Source organism: Rana temporaria, chromosome 2 (assembly GCF_905171775.1).
Source record: "Rana temporaria chromosome 2, aRanTem1.1, whole genome shotgun sequence".
Classification (NCBI taxonomy): domain Eukaryota; kingdom Metazoa; phylum Chordata; class Amphibia; order Anura; family Ranidae; genus Rana; species Rana temporaria.
This window is the reverse complement of record NC_053490.1, coordinates 339,621,074-339,641,182: the sequence shown is the minus strand read 5'-3', so window position 1 is coordinate 339,641,182 and position 20,109 is coordinate 339,621,074. Positions and strand designations below refer to the sequence as shown.

The 20,109-nt window shown below is 47.5% G+C and overlaps 1 protein-coding gene across 1 annotated transcript in view; it reads left to right on the top strand.

The window, feature by feature from the left end:
• The window catches only part of LOC120928429 (C4b-binding protein alpha chain-like), a 217,912-nt gene that overhangs the window by 126,922 nt on the left and 70,881 nt on the right, over positions 1-20,109 (top strand). The window contains exon 9 of the mRNA XM_040339535.1: positions 14,566-14,745. Within this exon, the coding sequence (XP_040195469.1) occupies positions 14,566-14,745 (180 nt within the window). The remainder of the gene's footprint in view (positions 1-14,565; positions 14,746-20,109) is intronic.

The window sequence follows — 20,109 nt, the reverse complement described above, 5'->3', positions numbered from 1 at the left end:
GTCAAGGCGAAGCAAGGTGGTACGTGGAGTGAGGTTGGGTCACAGTTTAGGAAGTATTCTCTCTCAGAAGATCGGTGCTCTCCGGGAGTTAGGAGGGAGGGAAGATGAAAAGGAAGAAATTAAGAAACCAAAGTTAAAAGAAGTAGAAAGTCAACAGTAAACTGAAGTACAACAGCAACGTTGTTGGGTGTAACGAGGACACCGTGGTCAGTAGTATATCAAATTGACTACTGAATACTTGGGGGGGTAAAGTTTGTGTGTCAACTGCGATGAGCAGGCACCGACCGTAGTGCGTAGCAAAAGAAATTGCAATGAGTGCACTAACCACATGGTCATATAGCGACACTGGGGTGAGATTCCATGGCACTTGGGTGCAGGTTGTCAGGAACTGACGCCTTAGGCGGTGCGGATTCTCCAGGAATAATGTGCCATTTTTTGAGAAGCTGGATGCCCTCCTCCACTGTGTGAACATTGTGTTTCACCCTGTTTTTGGTGATCAGAAGTTTGGTCGGGAACCCCCACTGGTAGGGGATCTTGTGGTTGTTCAGTGGTTTAGTAATGGTCTGAAGCTGCCTTCTTTGCTGGCGGGTGTATTGGGAGATGTCTGCGAAAAGCTGCAGTTTCGTGTAGGGTGCAGGTAGCAGACCCAGGCGCCTAGACTTGGACATGAGCATGTCTTTGGTATGGTAGAAGTGAATTCTCATGAGAGTGTCGCGGGGCACTTCAGGTGGCAGGTGCGAAGGTTTTGGTAGCCGGTGAATGCGGTCTCTGATTGTCTCCACAGGGGGAGATCAGGCAGGAGCGATTAAATAATTTTTAAATGATCGTTTCTGGTATGCCATGTATTTTCACATTATTGCGCCTCGATCGGTCCTCGAGGTCCGCCATCTTGGCCCTCACCCATTGGTGTTCATCCCTGGCATGGTCGTGTGCATCCACCAAGTCATTGACCGTAACGGTCATGGCGCCTAGCTGGTGTTCGATGCGGCCTACTCTATTGCTCACATGAACCATCTCAGATTTAAAAGCAGAGAACATGGTGGAAATATCATTGTGCAGAGAGCTGTGCAGGGAGATCAGCATGTCTTTCAACATGGTGTCCATGACCGGCTGATCAGTAGTGGGGAAGGCAGCTATGGGGGTTAGTGAGGGGAGACTGTCCAGTGCAGGCCTTACCTCAGAGGGGATGGATCTGGGGTCTGGGATCCAGACGCATCCGCGCCTTAGCAGGACTGGTGGTAGTGGAGGATGGCCCAGGAGGCGAAGGTGGATCAGGGAGGAATGAGTGTGGATGGACAGACAAGTCCACATCCTCAGGCAGGTCAGTGTAAGACCTCTCTCCTCACGGCGAGCGGTCGTGGGCGCCATCTTGATTCTGAGCTCCGTGAGGTGAGGAGAAAAAATCGGTAATTTTCCGCGTCGGGCGGTAATCCTTTCGTTTACAAGCGGTTCCGGGTGGATTCCCCAGTGTGTGCTGGTTCGGATGGTGCATTTTATAAGCGCGGGTTAGCGTTGTAGCTGTAGAATGCTCCGGTCAGTGCAGGAGCTGAGAGATCAGACGTCCATGCAGCTCGGCGGTTGGCCACGCCCCCTCCCCACCCCTCATTTTTGACACTGCTTGGGGACATCCCACTTGTCAAGATTTAAGGAGCTGTGTCCATCCATGGACTCAGAGAAAATAGGATTTTTTGTACTCACCGTAAAATCCTTTTCTCTGAGTCCATGGACGGACACAGCACCCACCCCTCCTTTTTAGGTTTGTACTGCTTGTTACGAACTGAGGCTGCATGCTGCAGTGAGGAGGGTTATGTCTGTTCAACTCTGTTAATGTAACATTTATTTAATTATCTAACATGTTTCTGCCTAGTCCTCTCCTGTAAACAGGGAACATAACCCACTTGTCAAGATTTAAGGAGCTGTGTCCATCCATGGACTCAGAGAAAAGGATTTTACGGTGAGTACGAAAATCCTATTTTTTTGGTGGCGGTCACAAACTCCTGGAGGGTAGGTGAGATGGCACTATCAATCAGACCTCCTTTCTTTCAGGTTTTTTTCAGGCCAGATAGTATTTAAAATGGATCCTGCCTTTTTTCCCAAAGTAGCCCCAAGATTTTATTTTTCCTTCCTTTTGCGCAAATCCTTACAGGAAGCAAGAAGTTGAGTTTCAAATGTTGGATGTAAGGAGGTGCATCCTTTCATTATTTAGATCAGACAGAACCTTTTAGGAAGACAGATTCCTTTTTTTTTTTTTTCAGGGGCCAAGAAAGGGCAAAGAGCATCAACGTGTACTATAGCCAGGTGGCTTAGAGTGGTTATTGGCCAGGCCTATACTTTGGAAGGTATGCAGATCCCTGAGGGTATTAGGGTACACTCTACGAGAGTGATGGCAATGTCCCAGGTGGAGAGGGCTGGAGCAACACCAGAGCAGATCTGCAAAACGGCAACATGGTCCAGTTTCACCACCTTTGTCAAATACTGCAGGGTGGACCTCTTGCCTACAAAGGCTCAAGCCTTTGGACGCAAGTGCTTATAAGCTGTTATCCTCTCGGGTGGCTGTCCTGAAAGACGATTATGGGGAAAACTTACCAGTAACATTCTTTCCCAGAGTCTTTTAGGACAGCACTGGTACCCACCTGAATGCATATATTGCTTAAGGTTTCCTGAAACGGAACTGTGGTATTATCGACTTTGTGTATCATATGTTCATGTCTCCCCAGTGGACCAGGGGTGCTGTAAAAAACTGAGGAGCCAGCAGGGTAGGAGGAAAACTTAAGGTGGGCTGACGCAGTGTTTCCAGCAGAGGGGAGGAGCCAAGGTCTCTCAGGTGGCTGTCCTGAAAGACTCTGGGAAAGAATGTTACTGGTAAGTAACTTTGTTTCTCTTGTGTTCGTGGACGGACACAGCAGCATATTCTTGACAGTAGGGTATTAGCCTTCTATTAGGAGATGACTAGGCAGAAACATATTAATGTGTTAATACAACTTTAAACTGTACAGTACTGTCCATGAGGCGGTTTCTTTGGGTACAACCCCTCTCCCTGCATGCAGCAGCTTAGTTTTTTTTCTGCCTAGCATAGGAGTAGGACCTGGCTCCCTGTGTGCCCTTTGGTCTTGAAGATTTTATTTTTTTTATTTTCTTTTCTGCTTTGTTATTGAGATCTACTATCAACTGTCGACTGGGCAACAGGCTGGATGTCCTGGATTCTTGTTTCGGCCATCGAGAGTGTGCAGGCCTTTAGCTACAAGACCCTGTTTGCTCCAGGGGTGGCCAGTGAGCTACTCGCTCCAGGGCACTCATATGACTGGGCTAATTACTGTCTCTGTCACAGTGTGTTGGGCCGACAGCTACCCCTGTACTGCTCAGGAGGTGGATCTGTCAGGCATGCTTTCAGCAAGTCACGCAGGACTGGTAAGTAGGGCCCTCCCCTGCCTCGGCAGGTTGGAATGGCTGGACATTCCCTGGGAGGTCGATTTTTTTTCCACCCTTCCTTTCTTCACTCCCTTCTCCCTATGCTCTCTGAGTTAGGCCTGCTGCATAACCGGGGGGTCCGCCTGGGGGGGCTCCTCTCACTAGTGGGGTGCTGCACTGCAGGTCTGCTCTCTTAGGGATGCTGTCTGGTTGTGTGGGGGGCCTCCGCTTTTCGGGTGCCCCAGGGTGTTCGCCGCCTGTGATTTTTACTTTTCATTGTTTTCTTGCTCGGCCGCCATTTTGGCAGTGTCCACAGCTTATACTGTGTTTTTTTCCCTTCAGTTGCCATTTTCCTGTACCCCGTGCGCCCTGTGGTGGTGTTCACAGCGGCGGCCATTTTCTTGTAGGCGGCGTGCGTTTTCCTACAGGGCGGCTGTTTGGCGGCCATTTTCTTGTGGGCTTTGGCCTCTAGCGGTGTTCTCTGATATCTGGATGGCGTGAACAGCCTGACTCACACTGCAAGCAGACCGTGACACGTGCGGTTGTGTACAGGGAGCTCCTCTGTTGAGACAGGGCAGACGGCAGCGGTGCAGTGCCTGCTTGGGTGGTGAGTCCTCTGGGGGGGGGCCCTTGGCATCTGAAAACAGCTAGGAGGGTGGGCTGTGTGTGCCTTGGCTTGCGTCCTTACGAGGGTCAGGCGTGTGGGTCAGCATGGCGTCCGAAGGTGATGCTTCTTCCCCAGACATAATTGTGATAGCAACTGGTGTTCCTGCACCTGCTGTTTCTATGGAGGCTATGTCGGCAGTCCTGGAGGCATTTGTTACCAGGGTGGCTGCGGTGTGCAGGAAAAAGGGGGGTTAAAAACACCCCCACCATCTTCCGGGGATGTTTGACTCAGATTCGGGCCCAGCTACTGCTCCCAACACGGGTTCTGATGTATCAGAAGACGTGGACCACGACCATTCGGACAGTGAGGATGATTCCGTATCCGTGTCAGAGCACGATAGGGCACTTGTTGGAGCACTTGTCACCGCGGGACGGGATACTCTTAAGTTGGAGGCTAAGACCGATACCTCTGCAGAGATGTCGGTCCCTTTCGGGTTCCGCAAGCCTACCCACACTGAAAAGGTGTTTCCTTGTGTTTCTTATCTGGACAAACCTCTATACAAGGAATGGGAACGTCCGCAGAGGACTTTTTCGGTCCCCAAGTGTATAGCGGTTCATTATCCCATTGAGGAAGATTTCCTGGAAAAATTGACTTCTTCACCGATTGTGGACCCCCCCCCCGGTGTCCAGGATAAACAAGGTAACCATGCTTCCGTGGAGGGGGCTCCTGCTTTCAAAGACCCTGCGGACAGGAGGGCTGAGGCAGTGGTTTACTCTGTTGACGGTGGTGGGGTCAGCAATGCGTCTAGCTGTGGCTAGGGCCTTGGGGTCTCAGACTCTTTGGATTCGATTCTGTTGCTGTCCAGGGCCTCGGTCTCTGCAGTGGTACTGTGTCGCCTGATTTGGCTAAAATGTTGGTCCACGGACCAGGCTTCTAAGAAGGCCTTGCTTGATTTACCCTTTAAGGGTGAGGGGCTTTTTGGAGCCTCGCTGGATGACATTATCAAGGATGCCACAGGAGGTAAGAGTACTCAGCTTCCGCAATCCAGGAAGGGTAAGGAGCCACGTCGTAGGCATGGGCCCTCCTTCTCCACTCATAAGTGGATTTTTCATCCGCCCGGAGCTGCAGGTAAGAGCTCCCAGACCGTTAAGGCACCTGCTGAAGGACAAAAACGCCCCTGGTTTCGCAAGCCAAACAAACCTGCGACCGCATGCCCCCTTGGGTGGGGGGTCATCTTCGCACATTCGCAGCTCGGTGGTCTTCACTGCTCTCCGACCGGTGGGTTTGCAAAGTAGTTTCCTCAGGGTACAAGATATTTTCCCTCTTGCCCTCTAAACAGATTTTTTCTCTCAAACCTTTAGCTTCCTCCGACTCGTCGGGTGGCCCTGTTTGGGACAGTACAGGATCTGCTGGAAAGGTTTCAGGGGTTTTATTTAAATCTGTTTTGTAGTCCCAAAGAAGGAGGGGGTCACAAGGCCCTGAACTGCTTTGTGAAGGTTCAGAAGTTCAGGATGTAATCAGTGCGCTCTGTAGTCGTGGCACTCCATCCGGGGGATTTTCTGGCATCCTTGGACATCAAGGACGTATACTTGCATGTCCTCATATTTGTCAGACATCAGAGGTTTCTGCGTTTTGCGGTCAGGGACGACCACTACCAATTTGTGGTTCTCCCTTTTGGCCTGGCATCGGCACCAAGAGTTTTCACCAAGGTGCTCGCCCTCTTTTTTCTGAGACAGCGAGGTATCGCTATAGTGGGTTACCTGGACGACCTTCTTCTGAGAGCTGCTTCAAGCTCAGAATTAGAGGTGAATGTGGCGATTGCCACCCAGACCCTTCAAGACTTTGGTTGGGTTCTGAACCTCCAGAAGTCAGTGTTGGTGCCGACTTAACGCCTGGAATACCTGGGCTTGGTTCTAGGTTCCTTGGAGGCAAGAGTTTTTCTCCCCTTGGACAAATTGCAAACTCTTCAGTGAAGCTGCTGGCATCTGGCAGATGGTCGTCACTGCATTTTTCATTGCGAGTCCTGGGCCTCATGGTAGCCTCCTTCGAGGCAGTACAGTATGCTCAATTCCACACTCGTGCCCTACAGAAGGAGATCCTGTCCAAATGGGACAAGTCTCCGCTGTCCCTGGATTGTTAGATCCAGGTGGGCCATCTAGTCAGGACTTCCCTGGTCTGGTGGCTGAGATCTCCGGCCCTTCAGTCCGGAAAGTCGTTCCTTCCCCCTACAGTGGACGGTGATCACGTTGGACACCAGCCTGACCAGTTGGGGGGGTGTTTGGGGTGTCCAGTTGGCACAGGGTCGCTGGACGTAGGAAGAATCCTGCCTACCGATCAATGTGCTAGAACTTAAGGCGATCAAGCATTTGCCTCTCCACGTGGTCTCAGAGACTTCAGGGGCATCCAGTCGAACAACGTCACGGTGGTGGCATATGTCAACCATCAAGGGGGCAAGAAGCTCGGCTGCAGCTTCGGAGGTCGCTCACATTCTGCGATGGGCAGAATGGAGCGTGCCGGCGCTGTCGGCCGTATACATTCCGGGCGTAGAAAACTGGCAAGCGGACTACCTAAGTCGCCAGATGCTGGACCAAGGAGAGTGGTCGCTACACCCGGATGTTTTTTAACTTGTTTGCAAAATATGGGGCACATGGACCTCCTGGCTTTGCGCGACTCAATCAGAAGGTGTTGAGGTTTGTGGCCAGGTCCAAAGACCCCTGGGCAGATGCGACAGACGTGTTGGTGGCTCTGTGGGGACAGAATCAGCTTATTTATGCCTTTCCCCCACTAAAGTTTCTCCCTCATCTACTTCGCAGGGTGCAGACCGAGGGGATCCCGTTGATCCTAATTGCTCCAGATTGGGCTCCGCGTCCATGGTACGCTGACCTAGTACGTCTGGTGGCGTATGTTCCTTGGTGACTACCGATGCGAGAAGACCTTACTTCATCCTGCTTTACAGTCGCTGGCTTTAACGGCATTACTATTGAAAGCCAGGTGTTGAGGGACTGAGGCCTGTCGGATTTGGTTATTTCTACCATGCTGAGGGTTGCGGAAGTCTTCCTCTAGGAAGATCTATCATCATACTTGGAAGGCCTACATCTCTGTGTGAGGAGCTGAAGTGGCGTCCACGTGCATACTTGGTTTCCAGGATCCTGCTGTTTTTAAAGCGTGGAGTGGACCAAAAGCTTGCCTTAAGTACTATTAGGGGCAGATTTCAGCCTTGGCTGTCTTCTTTCAACGGCCCTTGGCGGCTCACTCACTGGTGAGAACGTTTGTTCAGAGGGTTCGACATGTGGCCCCTCCGTTGCGACCTCCAGTGCCTCCGTGGAACTTGAATCCGGCCCTCTGTACTTCAGAAACCGCAGTTTGAAAACATTAGGGAGATTCCTTTATTGATACTCTCTCAGAAAGTTGCCTTTTTGTTGGCTATTACATCAGTCAGACGGGTTTCTGAGCTGGCGGCCTTGTCTTGCAATGCTCCTTAGTAAATAGAAAATTATTCAGCGCTGGAAAACAACACACAACTAAATAAATATACAAAAAATATATATATGCAGGCCAGCACTAAAGGTAAATTCAAAAAACACCTCAATAAAATATACAGTGAAAATAGTGCAGCGCAAAATTACATAATAATACTATAGTATAAAATAGAAAGAAAGTCCATAATGTGCTCTGGTGCAATATAAATAGTCCAACAGTAAAGGTAGGTGCAAAAAATACACAATCCAGGAGTGATGTTCAGGAAAGAAGAAACCTCCACCATATGGAAAGGATGGCCTCTCACCTTAATTCCCAGACCAACAAAGGGTCAATCAGCATGAATATAGCACAGCAAGCTTCCTGTTCTCAGGGATGTCAGCAGTATGTAGAGACAAGATCTCACAACAGCAGCCAGATAAACGAATAAGATGGAGCATTCAGGGCATGTAAAAAAGGAAGAGGAAATTCTAGTGCTCTCTGAAGCCAAACGATCGTTTATTATAATAAGACAAAAAACAACTCGCATGTAAAAGCACTCTCAACTGAGTGCTGAAGTAAAGGCATAAAACACAGTGTATCCGATCGTAATACACGAGAAAGCGATCGTGGGTGAAGTCCTGCGTAGCCCCTCCCCGTCGTACGCGTTACATCCCGGTGGACAGGACTTCTTCAGCGTGGGGTGAAAGAGGATCACTCCTCTTGCAATGCTCCTTATCTGATCCTCCACAAGGATAAGGCGGTGCTACGTCCGCAGCCTTCGTTTCTTCCTAAGGTTGTTTCGGCTTTTCTTCTCAATGAGGACATTGTACTTCCGTCCTTGTGTCCTTGACCGTCACATCCAAAAGAGGCTGCGTTGCATTCCTTGGACGCTGGGGAAGGGGAGGAGGGGTTGTATTCTCCCTACTTAAAATATAAAGATGTACTATCATGCCTGTTTTTTTTAATTGGTTCTTCTGTTAAAGAAACACTAAAGGCACAACATTTTTTTTTTTAAATAACAAACATGTTAATGCATAGGATGCATTAAGGTAAAACAACTTTTACCTTTACAACCCCTTTAAAGCTCTCATAATAATTAGTTTGATCAAGAAAATAAATTTCATCCATTTTTTATTTTATTTTTTGTAAGATTTTTTGTTCAAAATTCTACCTATCCATGCCTAGCTTTAGGCAAGCTGTAGTGTTTACAACCCTTGTTTCCTAGAACATTAAACAATTTCCCATTTGACTAATTAACATTACAGTTTGTGTTGGCCTTTTGAATAGAACTAGCATACATAGTCCGAAAATTTTTGATGACTTCCATTTTTAATGTGAAAATGGACTGGTACCTGTCTATGCATGTACATATTTAGGAAAATGTATGTATAATTTATACTGTGTGTGTGTGTATATAAAAAATAAAATCATATATATATATATTATAATATTACACTATACATATTCTACAGGTAAGTCCTTCACTAGGCTCACTTGAGGGAGGCATGAGTGACTGGTGGTCCCCTTCTGACAACAGGGGTACCTACACGATATGGTATTCTACCGTAGTCTTGGTGTGAACGGTCTGTGTGAGGTTCTGGTAGGTGGCATGGGGTTTCTGAATCGGATCTCCTTAACATGGCAGTGTTCATCTTCGGAGGGAGTGTTTTTGTGCCGGAGTGTGGTTTAGTTTATAAGATTCATTTGGGCGGTCTGCAGGCTGAGTGAGTCCCTCATCTGGGGGAGGGTGGCTCTGCACACTGAAGGGTCAGACACCATCTTGTCCCCATTAAGAGCATCCAAACCTGCGGTTAGATTGAAATAGGCTTTTATGCCCAAAGGATCTGGTGTAGTTGGTAGTGAAGTGGTCCCCGTCTTTAGGGCACCTGTCCCCCTGTTTTTACCTATTGAGAAATGGAAACAGGCTGCTAAATAACCTGTAAACAGCAGGCTATATGGAGAGCTCTAGTCAAAAGCATTGCTCTGAACCGCATCCGCACATGCCCACCGCATGCTAATTAAGTCTATGATTTATCAGGGCACCCAGATCTTTATCGCCCATCAACTCACACAGTTATACTCCTCCTAGAATGTATGATGCATGTATGTTTTCTCTTCTGTTCATGGACGGACACAGCAGCATTTGACCTTAGGGTATTATATCCTTCCTTCCAGGAGAGACTAGGCAGAAAACAGCACTTTAAGTGTTAAAACACTTTCCTCAGTACAGCTCCTCCCAGGGGGCGTGGTCCCTCGGGTATAACCCACTCTCTGACTCAGCAGCTCCAGTTTTTTTCTGCCTAGCATCAGGAGTAGACATGGCCTTCTGGAGTCCATGTACTCTGGAATTTTTTGCGATTTTTTTTTTTTCGCTTTTATTTTGTTTTGTTCCTGCATTTTTGAATCCTGAGATTCTACTATCAACTCCCGACTGGGTGACAGGCTGGATCTTGATCCTTGCAGTCCCCCCATGCTCGGCCATCGAGCGTGTGCCGGCCCTCAGCTCAGCTCTGGGTTGTCCACGACATGCCCCGTTGCTCCAGGGGTGGCCGGGGAACTACACGTTCCAGGGCACACATATGACCGGTCTCTATGGCTTTGTCACAGTGTGTCTGGCCGACAGCCATGCTGTTTAGCGGATGTTGGTTCTGTCCGGAATGCCTCCAGCCGGTGTCGCAGGACGGGTAAGTAGTGGCCCCTTGCCCTGGCAAGGTGGTATGGCTGGTGGTGTTTCAGAGTCTGTGCCGAAAGTGGGGCACTCCAGACATGGACCTCCTGGCGTCCTGTCTCAATCGGAAGGTGTCACGGTTCGTGGCCAGGTCAAAGGACCCATGGGCGGACGCGACGATTCTGCATGAGGGTTCTGGGTCTGATGGTGGCCTCTTTCGAGGCAGTCCCGTATGCCCAATTCCACACTCGGGTGCTACAGAAGGAAATTCTGTCACGATGGGACAAGCTCCCTTTGTCTCTGGATTACCGGATTCGGATGAGTCAACTGGTCAAGTCCTCCCTGGTGTGGTGGCTGACGTCTCCGGTGCTTCGGATCGGGAAGTCGTTTCTGGTGGTCACGACGGATGCCAGCCTCTCTGGTTGGGGGGGTGTTTGGGGCACCCAGTCAGCCCAGGGGCGCTGGACTCAGGAGGAGTCCCGCCTTCCAATCAATGTACTGGAGCTCAGAGCAATCAAGTTGTGCCTTGCCAGGTGGTCCCTGGATCTGCAGGACCGTCCGGTCAGGATCCAGTCCGACAACGCCACGACCGTGGCGTACGTCAATCATCAGGGAGGCACACGGAGCTCAGCTGCAGCGATGGAAGTCGCGCACAACCTTCGGTGGGCCAAAAGGTCCGTTCCGGCTCTGTCAGCCGTGTACATTCCAGGAGTACAGAATTGGCAAGCCGACTACCTAAGTCGCCAAACACTAGACCAAGGAGAGTGGTCACTTCACCTGGAGGTGTTTCAGAGTCTGTGCCGAAAGTGGGGCACTCCAGATGTGGACCTCCTGGCGTCCCGTCTCAATCGGAAGGTATCACGGTTCGTGGCCAGGTCAAAGGACCCGTGGGCGGACGCGTTGGTGGCACCTTGGGGTCACTATCGCCTAATCTACGCCTTCCCTCCTCTGAAGCTTTTTCCTCGCCTGCTGCGCAGAGTGGAAGCCGAGGGAATTTCCAACAATCCTGATCGCCACGGATTGGCCGCGCCGCTCCGGGTACGCGGACCTGGTGCGTCTGGTGGCAGACGTCCCTCGGCGTCTACCCCTGAGAGAAGATCTTCTGTTGCAGGGTCCGATCTTCCACCCTGCTTTACAGTCGCTGGCTTTAACGGCGTGGCTGTTGAGAGGCAGGTACTGAAGGACCGTGGCCTGTCAGGCTCGGTGATCTCTACATGCTGCGTGCACGGAAGTCTACTTCACAAAAGATTTACCATCGTACGTGGAAGGCCTACATCTCTATGTGTGAAGAGATGAAATGGCACCCCCGTACATACGTGGTGTCCCGGATTTTGCTGTTCTTACAGCGTGGAGTGGATCAGGCTCTCGTCTTAAGTACGGTTAAGAGTCAGATTTCTGCTCTAGCTGTTTACTTTCAGCGACCCTTGGCGGCGCAGTCCCTGGTGCGTACGTTTGTGCAGGGGGTCTGGCATGTGGCCCCTCCTGTGCGTCCTCCACTGCCCCCATGGGACCTGAATTTAGTCCTCTCTGTGCTTCAAGACGCTCCCTTTGAGGACTTTCGAAAGATCCCTTTGTTGACTCTATCACAGAAGGTGTTTTTTCTGGTAGCAATTACCTCAGTCAGACGGGTGTCTGAACTGGCGGCCTTGTCCTGCAAGGCTCCCTACTTGGTCATCCACAAGGATAAGGTGGTGCTGCGGCCACAGCCGTCTTTTCTCCCAAAGGTTGTTTCGGCTTTTCACATTAATGAGGACATTGTGTTACCATCCTTATGTCCTGAAAACCAGAAGGAGGCCACTTTGCATTCCCTGGATGTGGTTCGGGCCCTACGGGTGTACTTATCTGCTACGGCTCCGTTCCGGAAGTCTGACTCACTGTTCGTGTCGGTGTCTGGTCCTAAAAAAGGTCTGGCGGTCTTTCTAGGTGGATCAGACAGGTTGTGCTTCAGGCCTATGCCCTGAAGGGGCGGGCGCCTCCCTTTCAGGTTACGGCGCATTCGACCAGGGCGATCGGTGCCTCTTGGGCTTTCCGTCATCAAGCGTCTGTGGTACAGGTGTGTAAGGCAGCGACCTGGTAGTCAATCCGCACCTTCTCAAAATTTTACAAGGTGGATGTGAGTGCATCTTCGGATGCCTCCTTCGGCCGCAAGGTGTTACAGGCGGCAGTTTAAAGGGTCACTAAAGGAATTTTTTTTTTAGCTAAATAGCTTCCTTTACCTTACTGCAGTCCTGGTTTCATGTCCTCATTGCTCGTTTTTGCTCTGATGTTGCCGTAAAACTGCTCTGTTCTGGACACTTCCTGGTTGTCTGGCTCCGTATGAAAAACGTCATGGGAGAGTTTAGTTTTGTTTTCCTAGCCATGACTCTCTATGGCACTGTCCAGTACAGAGGCATAAAATAACATGCAAAGACTAAACTACTTTCAGTTTAGTTTTTGCATCTGAGGCCTTGTACACACGACCGGATCTGTCCGCTGAAACTGGTCCGCGGACCAGTGTCAGCGGACAGATCTGATCGTGTGTACAGGCTAGCGGACAGATATCCGGCGGACAAATGTTTCCTAGCATGCTAAGAAACATGTCTGCTGGAAAGCTGTCCGGCGGACATGTCCGCTGGTTAGTACAACTAACCAGCGGACAGATATCTGCCGCATGCGTCAAATGGATTCGACGCATGCGTGGAAGTATTTTACTTCCTGGTTTGGTGACGTGGCGGCGTCAACGTCACCGCCACGTCACCGCGCTGTCTGTCTGCAGGGATTTCGGTTTGATAGTGTGTACAAGCCATCAGACCGAAATCTCAGCGTGGACATGTCCAATGAAAACGGTCCGGCGGACCGTTTTCATCGGACTGTCCGCTCGTCTGTACGGGGCCTAAGAGGCACATTATATGATTGATTTTTATCTATTTTTAATCGTTTTTAAAAGGAATCAGTTAACTATTATGTCTCTATACCCTGTAAACAGTCATTTCAGCAAAAAAATGTTTTTCCTTTTAGTGATCCTTTAAGGTTGGAGTTCCTCCGTTGAGAAACTGGTTTTGTTTGGGGTGTAGCTTGGTTTGGTTTGCTGTGTTGTTTTCCCACCCCTCCAATTTTTTTGACACTGCTTGGGGACGTCCCTAAGGTCAAATGCTGCTGTGTCCGTCCATGAACGGAAGAGAAAATAGGATTTTTGTACTCACCGTAAAATCCATTTCTCGGAGTTCATGGACGGACACAGCACCCCTTCTTTTGTTTGTACTGCTTGTTACGAACTGGAGCTGCTGAGTCAGAGAGTGGGTTATACCCGAGGGACCACGCCCCCTGGGAGGAGCTGTACTGAGGAAAGTGTTTTAACACTTAAAGTGCTGTTTTCTGCCTAGTCTCTCCTGGAAGAAAGGATATAATACCCTAAGGTCAAATGATTCTGTGTCCGTCCATGAACTCAAAGAAATGGATTTTACGGTGAGTACAAAAATCCTATTTTTAGCTTCCAAATGCTAACTTTGCCCTTATCAACATTAACCCTGCTACTAGATACTACAGCAGTGGCTTCCGGGGATTTACACATACTTCCAGTGACTGCAGCCAGTGAGCGTGTATTTATATCTGACAAGCCGCCTATCTGCCATCAGATGGAAGTGATCCAGCAGCTGCACAGCTGTTGTTGGATCACTTCCAAACACCCTCAAAGTTTATTAAAAAAAAGTGTAAAAGTTACAGCCAAGCATCTAAATTTCCACACACGTGTGAAAACTTTGATTGTGCTATACATGTTACATATCATGAGTGAAAGAAATAATTCTAGGCCCCTTATATTCACTGTTAACTCTAAACTGATGACCCGTAGGGGCTTTTAAAGCATTGCCAATGGAAATTATAATGTACTGAAGTTGTCGCTGTTTCATGGGCACACACAGTTTTACGAAAAAACTTGGGTAATTGTGTTTTCTTGTTCTATAAATAACTTTAGTGTATTTTTAACTGAAATTTTGCATTTCCTAAACTGTTGGAGTAATATCGCGTGGCAAAAAAATAAAATAAAATTAAACTACCAATATTGTATTCTCTAGTGCAGATCTTCTCAACCTTTGCAACACAGAGGAACCCTTGAAATAATTCTGGTCTCAGGAAACCCCTGTTAAAATTACTATATCCATTACTCATGATAAATGTGAATGGAGCCTCAGGTAGAGGAGGGAGGTGGAGGGCTGTTTGGGGCATTGTGTGTATGTATGTGCTTCATGTTACACCCTATATGGGTACAGCATGAAACCTGATCAAAAACCTGGACTTTACTGTTTTGCATACATAATTAGTGATTCTTATAGTTTTTTTTTTTTTTGTGATAATTGGAAAATATTGTAATGTAGTGCTGCAGAATGTCACCATTTATCTGCTACCTCCAGTGATTAATCTTTATTTTTTTTCTCCTAATCTTTAGCTGTAAATTGCCCTAATCCAAATGTTAAAAATGCAAGAAATCTGTCAGGGTTAACTGGCCCATATACATTGGATTCGGTTATATCGTTTGAATGTGATGAAGGCTTCGTTCTGAAGGGATCAAGCTCAATCTCATGCAAAAGTGATGGTCAGTGGTTACCCGCAATTCCACAGTGTGAAAGTAAGTATACAGAGTTAAAGCATACTTTTTTCTTTTCTTTTTATTACCTTCTTTTAGTAAGTGAAATCTAAAACTACTTCTAAAGGTCACGTTAGACCATACAATCTTTATACAAACAACTTTAGATTTACCAAGACTATGTAAAATAAGCCTAGCTAATCTATTCCATCAATTTGTATCCAGGCAGGCCATGGCACTACATTGTTCTTGGTAGATTAAAAGGTCATTGTACACATGGATTGTAGTGTGTGTGTGTGGTGAGCTTTAACCACTTAAGACCCGGACCAATATGCAGGTAAAGGACCTGGCCCCTTTTTGCGATTCTGCACTGCGTCGCTTTAACTGACAATTGCACGGTTGTGCGACGTGGCTCCCAAATAAAATAGGCTTCCTTTTTTCCCACAAATAGAGCTTTCTTTTGGTGGTATTTGATCACCTCTGCGGTTCTTATTGTTTTGCGCTATAAACGAAAATAGAGCGACAATTTAAAAAAAATGCAATATTTTTTACTTTTTACTATAATAAATATCCCCCAAAAATATATATATAAAAAAAAAAAAAATTCCGATACGTGTTCTACATATTTTTGGTAAAAAAAAAAAAAAAATCACAATAAGCGTTTATTGATTGGTTTGTGCAAAATGTATACTTTTTTATTTTTTACTACTAATGGCGGTGATCAGCGATTTTTTTCGTGACCGCGACATTATGGCGGACACATCGGATACTCTTGACACATTTTTGGGACCAGTGTAGTTTTTACAGCGAAAAGAGCTATAAAAATGCACTGGCAGTGAAGGGGTTAACCAGGAGGGGGAGCTGTAGGGGTTAAGTGTGTACTTAGGGAGTGTTCTTACTGTGGGGGACGTGGCTCTGTGTGTGACATCACTGATTGTCATTCCCTAACACAGGGAACAGACGATCACTGACAGCCACACTAGGAAGAACGGGGAAGGTTTGTTTACACCTACATCTCCCTGTTCTTCCTCTATGTGACCCGATCGCGGGTCGCACGGTCACAGAGAACAGGACCAGGTCACGAGCATGCCGCTGGCGAATCGCTCGCGACCCATGGCTGGGCTCTTAAAGGCGACGTACAGGTACGTGCCTGTGCCCAGCCGTGCCCTTCTGCCGACGTATATTGGCGTGAAGGGGTCCATAAGTGGTTAAAGGGATTTTCAGTCATCGTTGTTGTGCTTACCTGGTTCCCAACCAGCTCACATCTTTATACTGCGGCACAACGGCACCCCTGCGCGAAATCCCATACCCAGCACGCTCTCGCCACCATCAAATTCGTTCCAGAACTGATCAATCTTCAGGTCCAGGCCAATGATTTCTGGCCTGGACCTGCTGATCGGTTTTGGCGAATAAAATGCTGAAGTGATGTCATTTTCCCTCGTGGAACTCTTTTTAGTTCCAAAAAGAGGACATCTAACTTTAATACTACACTAACACCAGTACAAGTAGGCACACTTGTTACCCCCAGATCACCTCTCCCCATCGCAACCCCCCAGTTAATCCCTTCAATTCCTGTCAGTGTCGCCAAGTGCAGTTGTCAGATTTTTCACTGATCACTGTACTGGTTTCATTTGTGACACTAATCGGCTTTAGGGCAGTTCGTAGTAGGTCTAGGGTACCCCCTAAACCCCCCTAATAAAGGTTTAACCCCTTGTTTACCCTCCAGTTAACCCTGTCACCCCTGTCAATAATATAGTGTATAGATCTATATACTGATTGCTGTATTCGTGTCACGGGTGATGCTAGTTAGCTAGTTTCGCAGTTGGGTTTTTATAGCGTCAGGGTGCCCCCGTATATTAACTAATAAAGGTTTTAACCCCTGATTGCCCCCTAGTTAACCCTTTCACCCCATGTCACCAGTGATCACTGTATTTGTCAGGTTCAGCGTCTAAGACCACCAGACACGTAGCTATACAGAGGAACTGAGACCAAACAAGCATTTCTCATTAAAGTGATATTTATTTACAGTGAACATACACCAATAAACATACACAGCAACCAGTGAAAACATAAACCACTCCAGCAAACAAGAACAAATAATAAACCTAACAGCTATCTATATACAATATCTACAACATAAGGGAAAAGGCAACATGGATGCAAGGAAAAGGACACGGCTGGGGACAAGGCAAGAAGGGTGCAGGATGGATCAGGACAAGGGCAGGTTATCAGGCACAAGCTGGTTGCAGGCAGACAGGAAAGGACCAGAATTGTGACGCACTGGGGGAAGGGAGGAGCAGCCTTAAATATCCACCTGGCAGCTGGAGCCAGGTGTGGCTGATCAGAACCTGCTGGCTTCTGGGAGACACCTGCTGGTGGACACTGGAACTGCAGCAAACAGCCCAGAGCAGGATAGTGCCACCAGCAGGTGAACTTAATCCTAACAGATTCCCCCCCTTAAAGGGTCACTAAAGGAAAAACATTTTTTTGCTGAAATGACAGTTTAGAGGGTATAGAGACAAAAAAGTTAACTGATTCCTTTTAAAAATGATTAAAAATAGATTAAATTCAATCATATAATGTGCCTGCAGTTTCACTTTCGTTTTTAAACTGGTTTCATGTTTCTGTGAAGTAAAGAGACCCAGAGAACAAAAACAAACAAATCCAGGGCAGTGTTTTGTTTTTTAAAATGAATCTGATTGGTTCTGAGGAGTTTTAGACACACAGCTTGGACCACACTGAAAAGCTGCCATGAGATTTTTCATAAGGAGCCATAAAAGCAGGAAGTGTGGAGATCACAGCAGAAGTACAGCATCTTCAAAGCAAAAACGAACAATGAGGACATAAAACCAGTACTGCAGTAAGGTAAAGGAAGCTATTTAGCTAAAAAAAAAAAATTCCTTTAGTGATCCTTTAAGGAGCGGCCTCTGGATGCTCCATAGGGCCCCACCACCAGGATCAGAAAACTGACTGAGCACTCCACTGTCCATGTCTGAAGGCCTGGTGATAACCGCCGCCGCCGGGGTCCCAAAACTGTCTGGGTTCTCTGCTGGTCAGATCCCTAAGGAGGCGCAACACCAAAGGTATATTCTTAAAAGCAGCCTGTGTCCCAATGCTGGGACACCAAAGGACACCCGACCGCCCAATGCCAAAGTCCCTGGTCCGTGCAGGTACCCCGATGCCAGGGCATTCCTTCACAACTGGGCATTCTTTCCCTCTGCACTGTACCTGTCCCTCGGGTCTACCCAGCGCATAGGTTACCCCACTCTGGTCCCCAAATGCACCAGGGATTGCAGAGATGACCCCTGGGTCAGGACAAAGCTCAAATAGAACACTGTCCTTTCCCATGGGACCTCTACTACCGGGGCTGTAACAGTAGATTTGGCTCTCAAGTTTAAAGAGATCTGGACAACCTGGCTTTGGCACAACAGGATCCTCTGGCTGCAAAAAGAACTCGGGATGAGCAAATATAGGGATCTTGACCCACCCAGACAACCCACAAGGCCACATAACACTGGATTTTTAGAAGCCTCAGACACATCATTAGGTTGGTATTTAACCACTTAAGGACCTTAGGTGTTTTTCAGATTTGCTGTTTACAAGACTAAAACATTTTTTTTTGCTAGAAAATTACTTCAAACCACCTAACATTATATATATATATATATATATATATATATATATATATATATATATATATATTTTTTCTAAGACCCTAGATAATAAAATGGCGGTCATTGCAATACTTTTTGTCACACCGTATTTGCGCAACGGTCTTACAAGCGCACTTTTTTTGGAAAAAATTCACTTTTTTTAATTAAAAAATAAGACAACAATAAATTTGGCCCAATTTTTTTATATATTGTGAAAGATAATGCTACGCCAAGTAAAATGATACCCAACATGTCACGCTTAAAAATTGCGCCCGCTCGTGGCATGGCGTCAAACTTTTACCCTTAAAAATCTCCATAGGCGACGTTTAAAAAATTCTATAGGTTGCATCTTTTGAGCTACAGAGTAGGTCTAGGGCTAGAATTATTGCACTCGCTCTAGCGATCGCGGTGATACCTCACTTGTGTAGATTGAACACCGTTTTCATATGCAGGCGCTACTCACGTATGCGTTCGCTTCTGCGCGCAAGCTCGTCGGAACGGGGCGCTTTAAAAAAATAAATTTTTTTGTTTTCTTATTTATTTTTATTTATTTTATTATTTTTTACACTGAAAAAAATGTTTTATCACTTTTATTCGTATTACAAGGAATGTAAACATCCCTTGTAATAGAAAAAAGCATGATAGGTCCTCTTAAATATGAGATCTGGGGTCAAAAAGACCTCAGATCTCATATTTAGACTTAAATGCAAAAAAAAAAAAATTGAAATTTTGTCATGTGCCTTTAAGACGCATGGGCGGGACTGACGTTTTGACGTCACTTCTGCCCTGCTAGGCTATGGGGACGGGTGGGGGCCATCTTGCCCTCCCTCGCATCCCCACACAGCAGGCTAAAGGACCTGATCACCTCCGCCGCTACCGATGGCTCCGGTAAGCTGCAGAGGGTGCCCCCCTCCCGCCACCTAAAACGGCGAATCCGCTGCGGAGACCACCGTTATCGTTTTCAGGACCGCTCATGCTAAAGATGGATACCTCGGTTGTGGCAGCAGCTGCTGCCGTTACCGAGATATCCATCTTTAAAAAACCAACGTACATATACATGAGCAGGACCTTAAGTGGTTAACCCAATCAGTGACCAGTTTGACAGCAAGTAGAGATTTGGCATAGTCCGGGCTGATCAGAACCTGCTGGCTTCTGGGAGACACCTGCTGGTGGACACTGGAACTGCAGCAAACAGCCCAGAGCAGGATAGTGCCACCAGCAGGTGAACTTAATCCTAACAGTATTAGTGTTACGGGTGATGTTGTTTTTTTTTTTATAGCATCTGGGTACCCGCTGTATATTGCCCAATAAAGGTTTAACCCCCTGATCACCCGGTGGGTGACATCAGTTAGGTTTTAGTGTCAGGGTCAGATTAGTGCCAGTAGCACTAACACCCACGCACGCACCATACACCTCACCTAGTAGTATAGTGTCTGAACGGATCAATATCTTTGATCAGATCTATACTAGCGTCCCCAATAGTTTAGGGTTCCCAAAAACACAGCTTTAGCGGGATCAGCCCAAATACCAGCTAGCACCTGCGTTGAGCGCCTCCGCCCCACCCACCCAAGTGCAGTATCAATCGATTACTGTCACCTACAAAACACATAACTGCAGCATTCAGGCCTAATCCCTGTGAACGCTAACAGGTTTTTTTTTTTGGTAGCGATTTGAAGCGGGCTCTGACAATCCGGTGCTTTTTTTGCCTGTGAGTTGCACTAGTTGTACCTGTAAATTTAGAGGCCAAAATGTC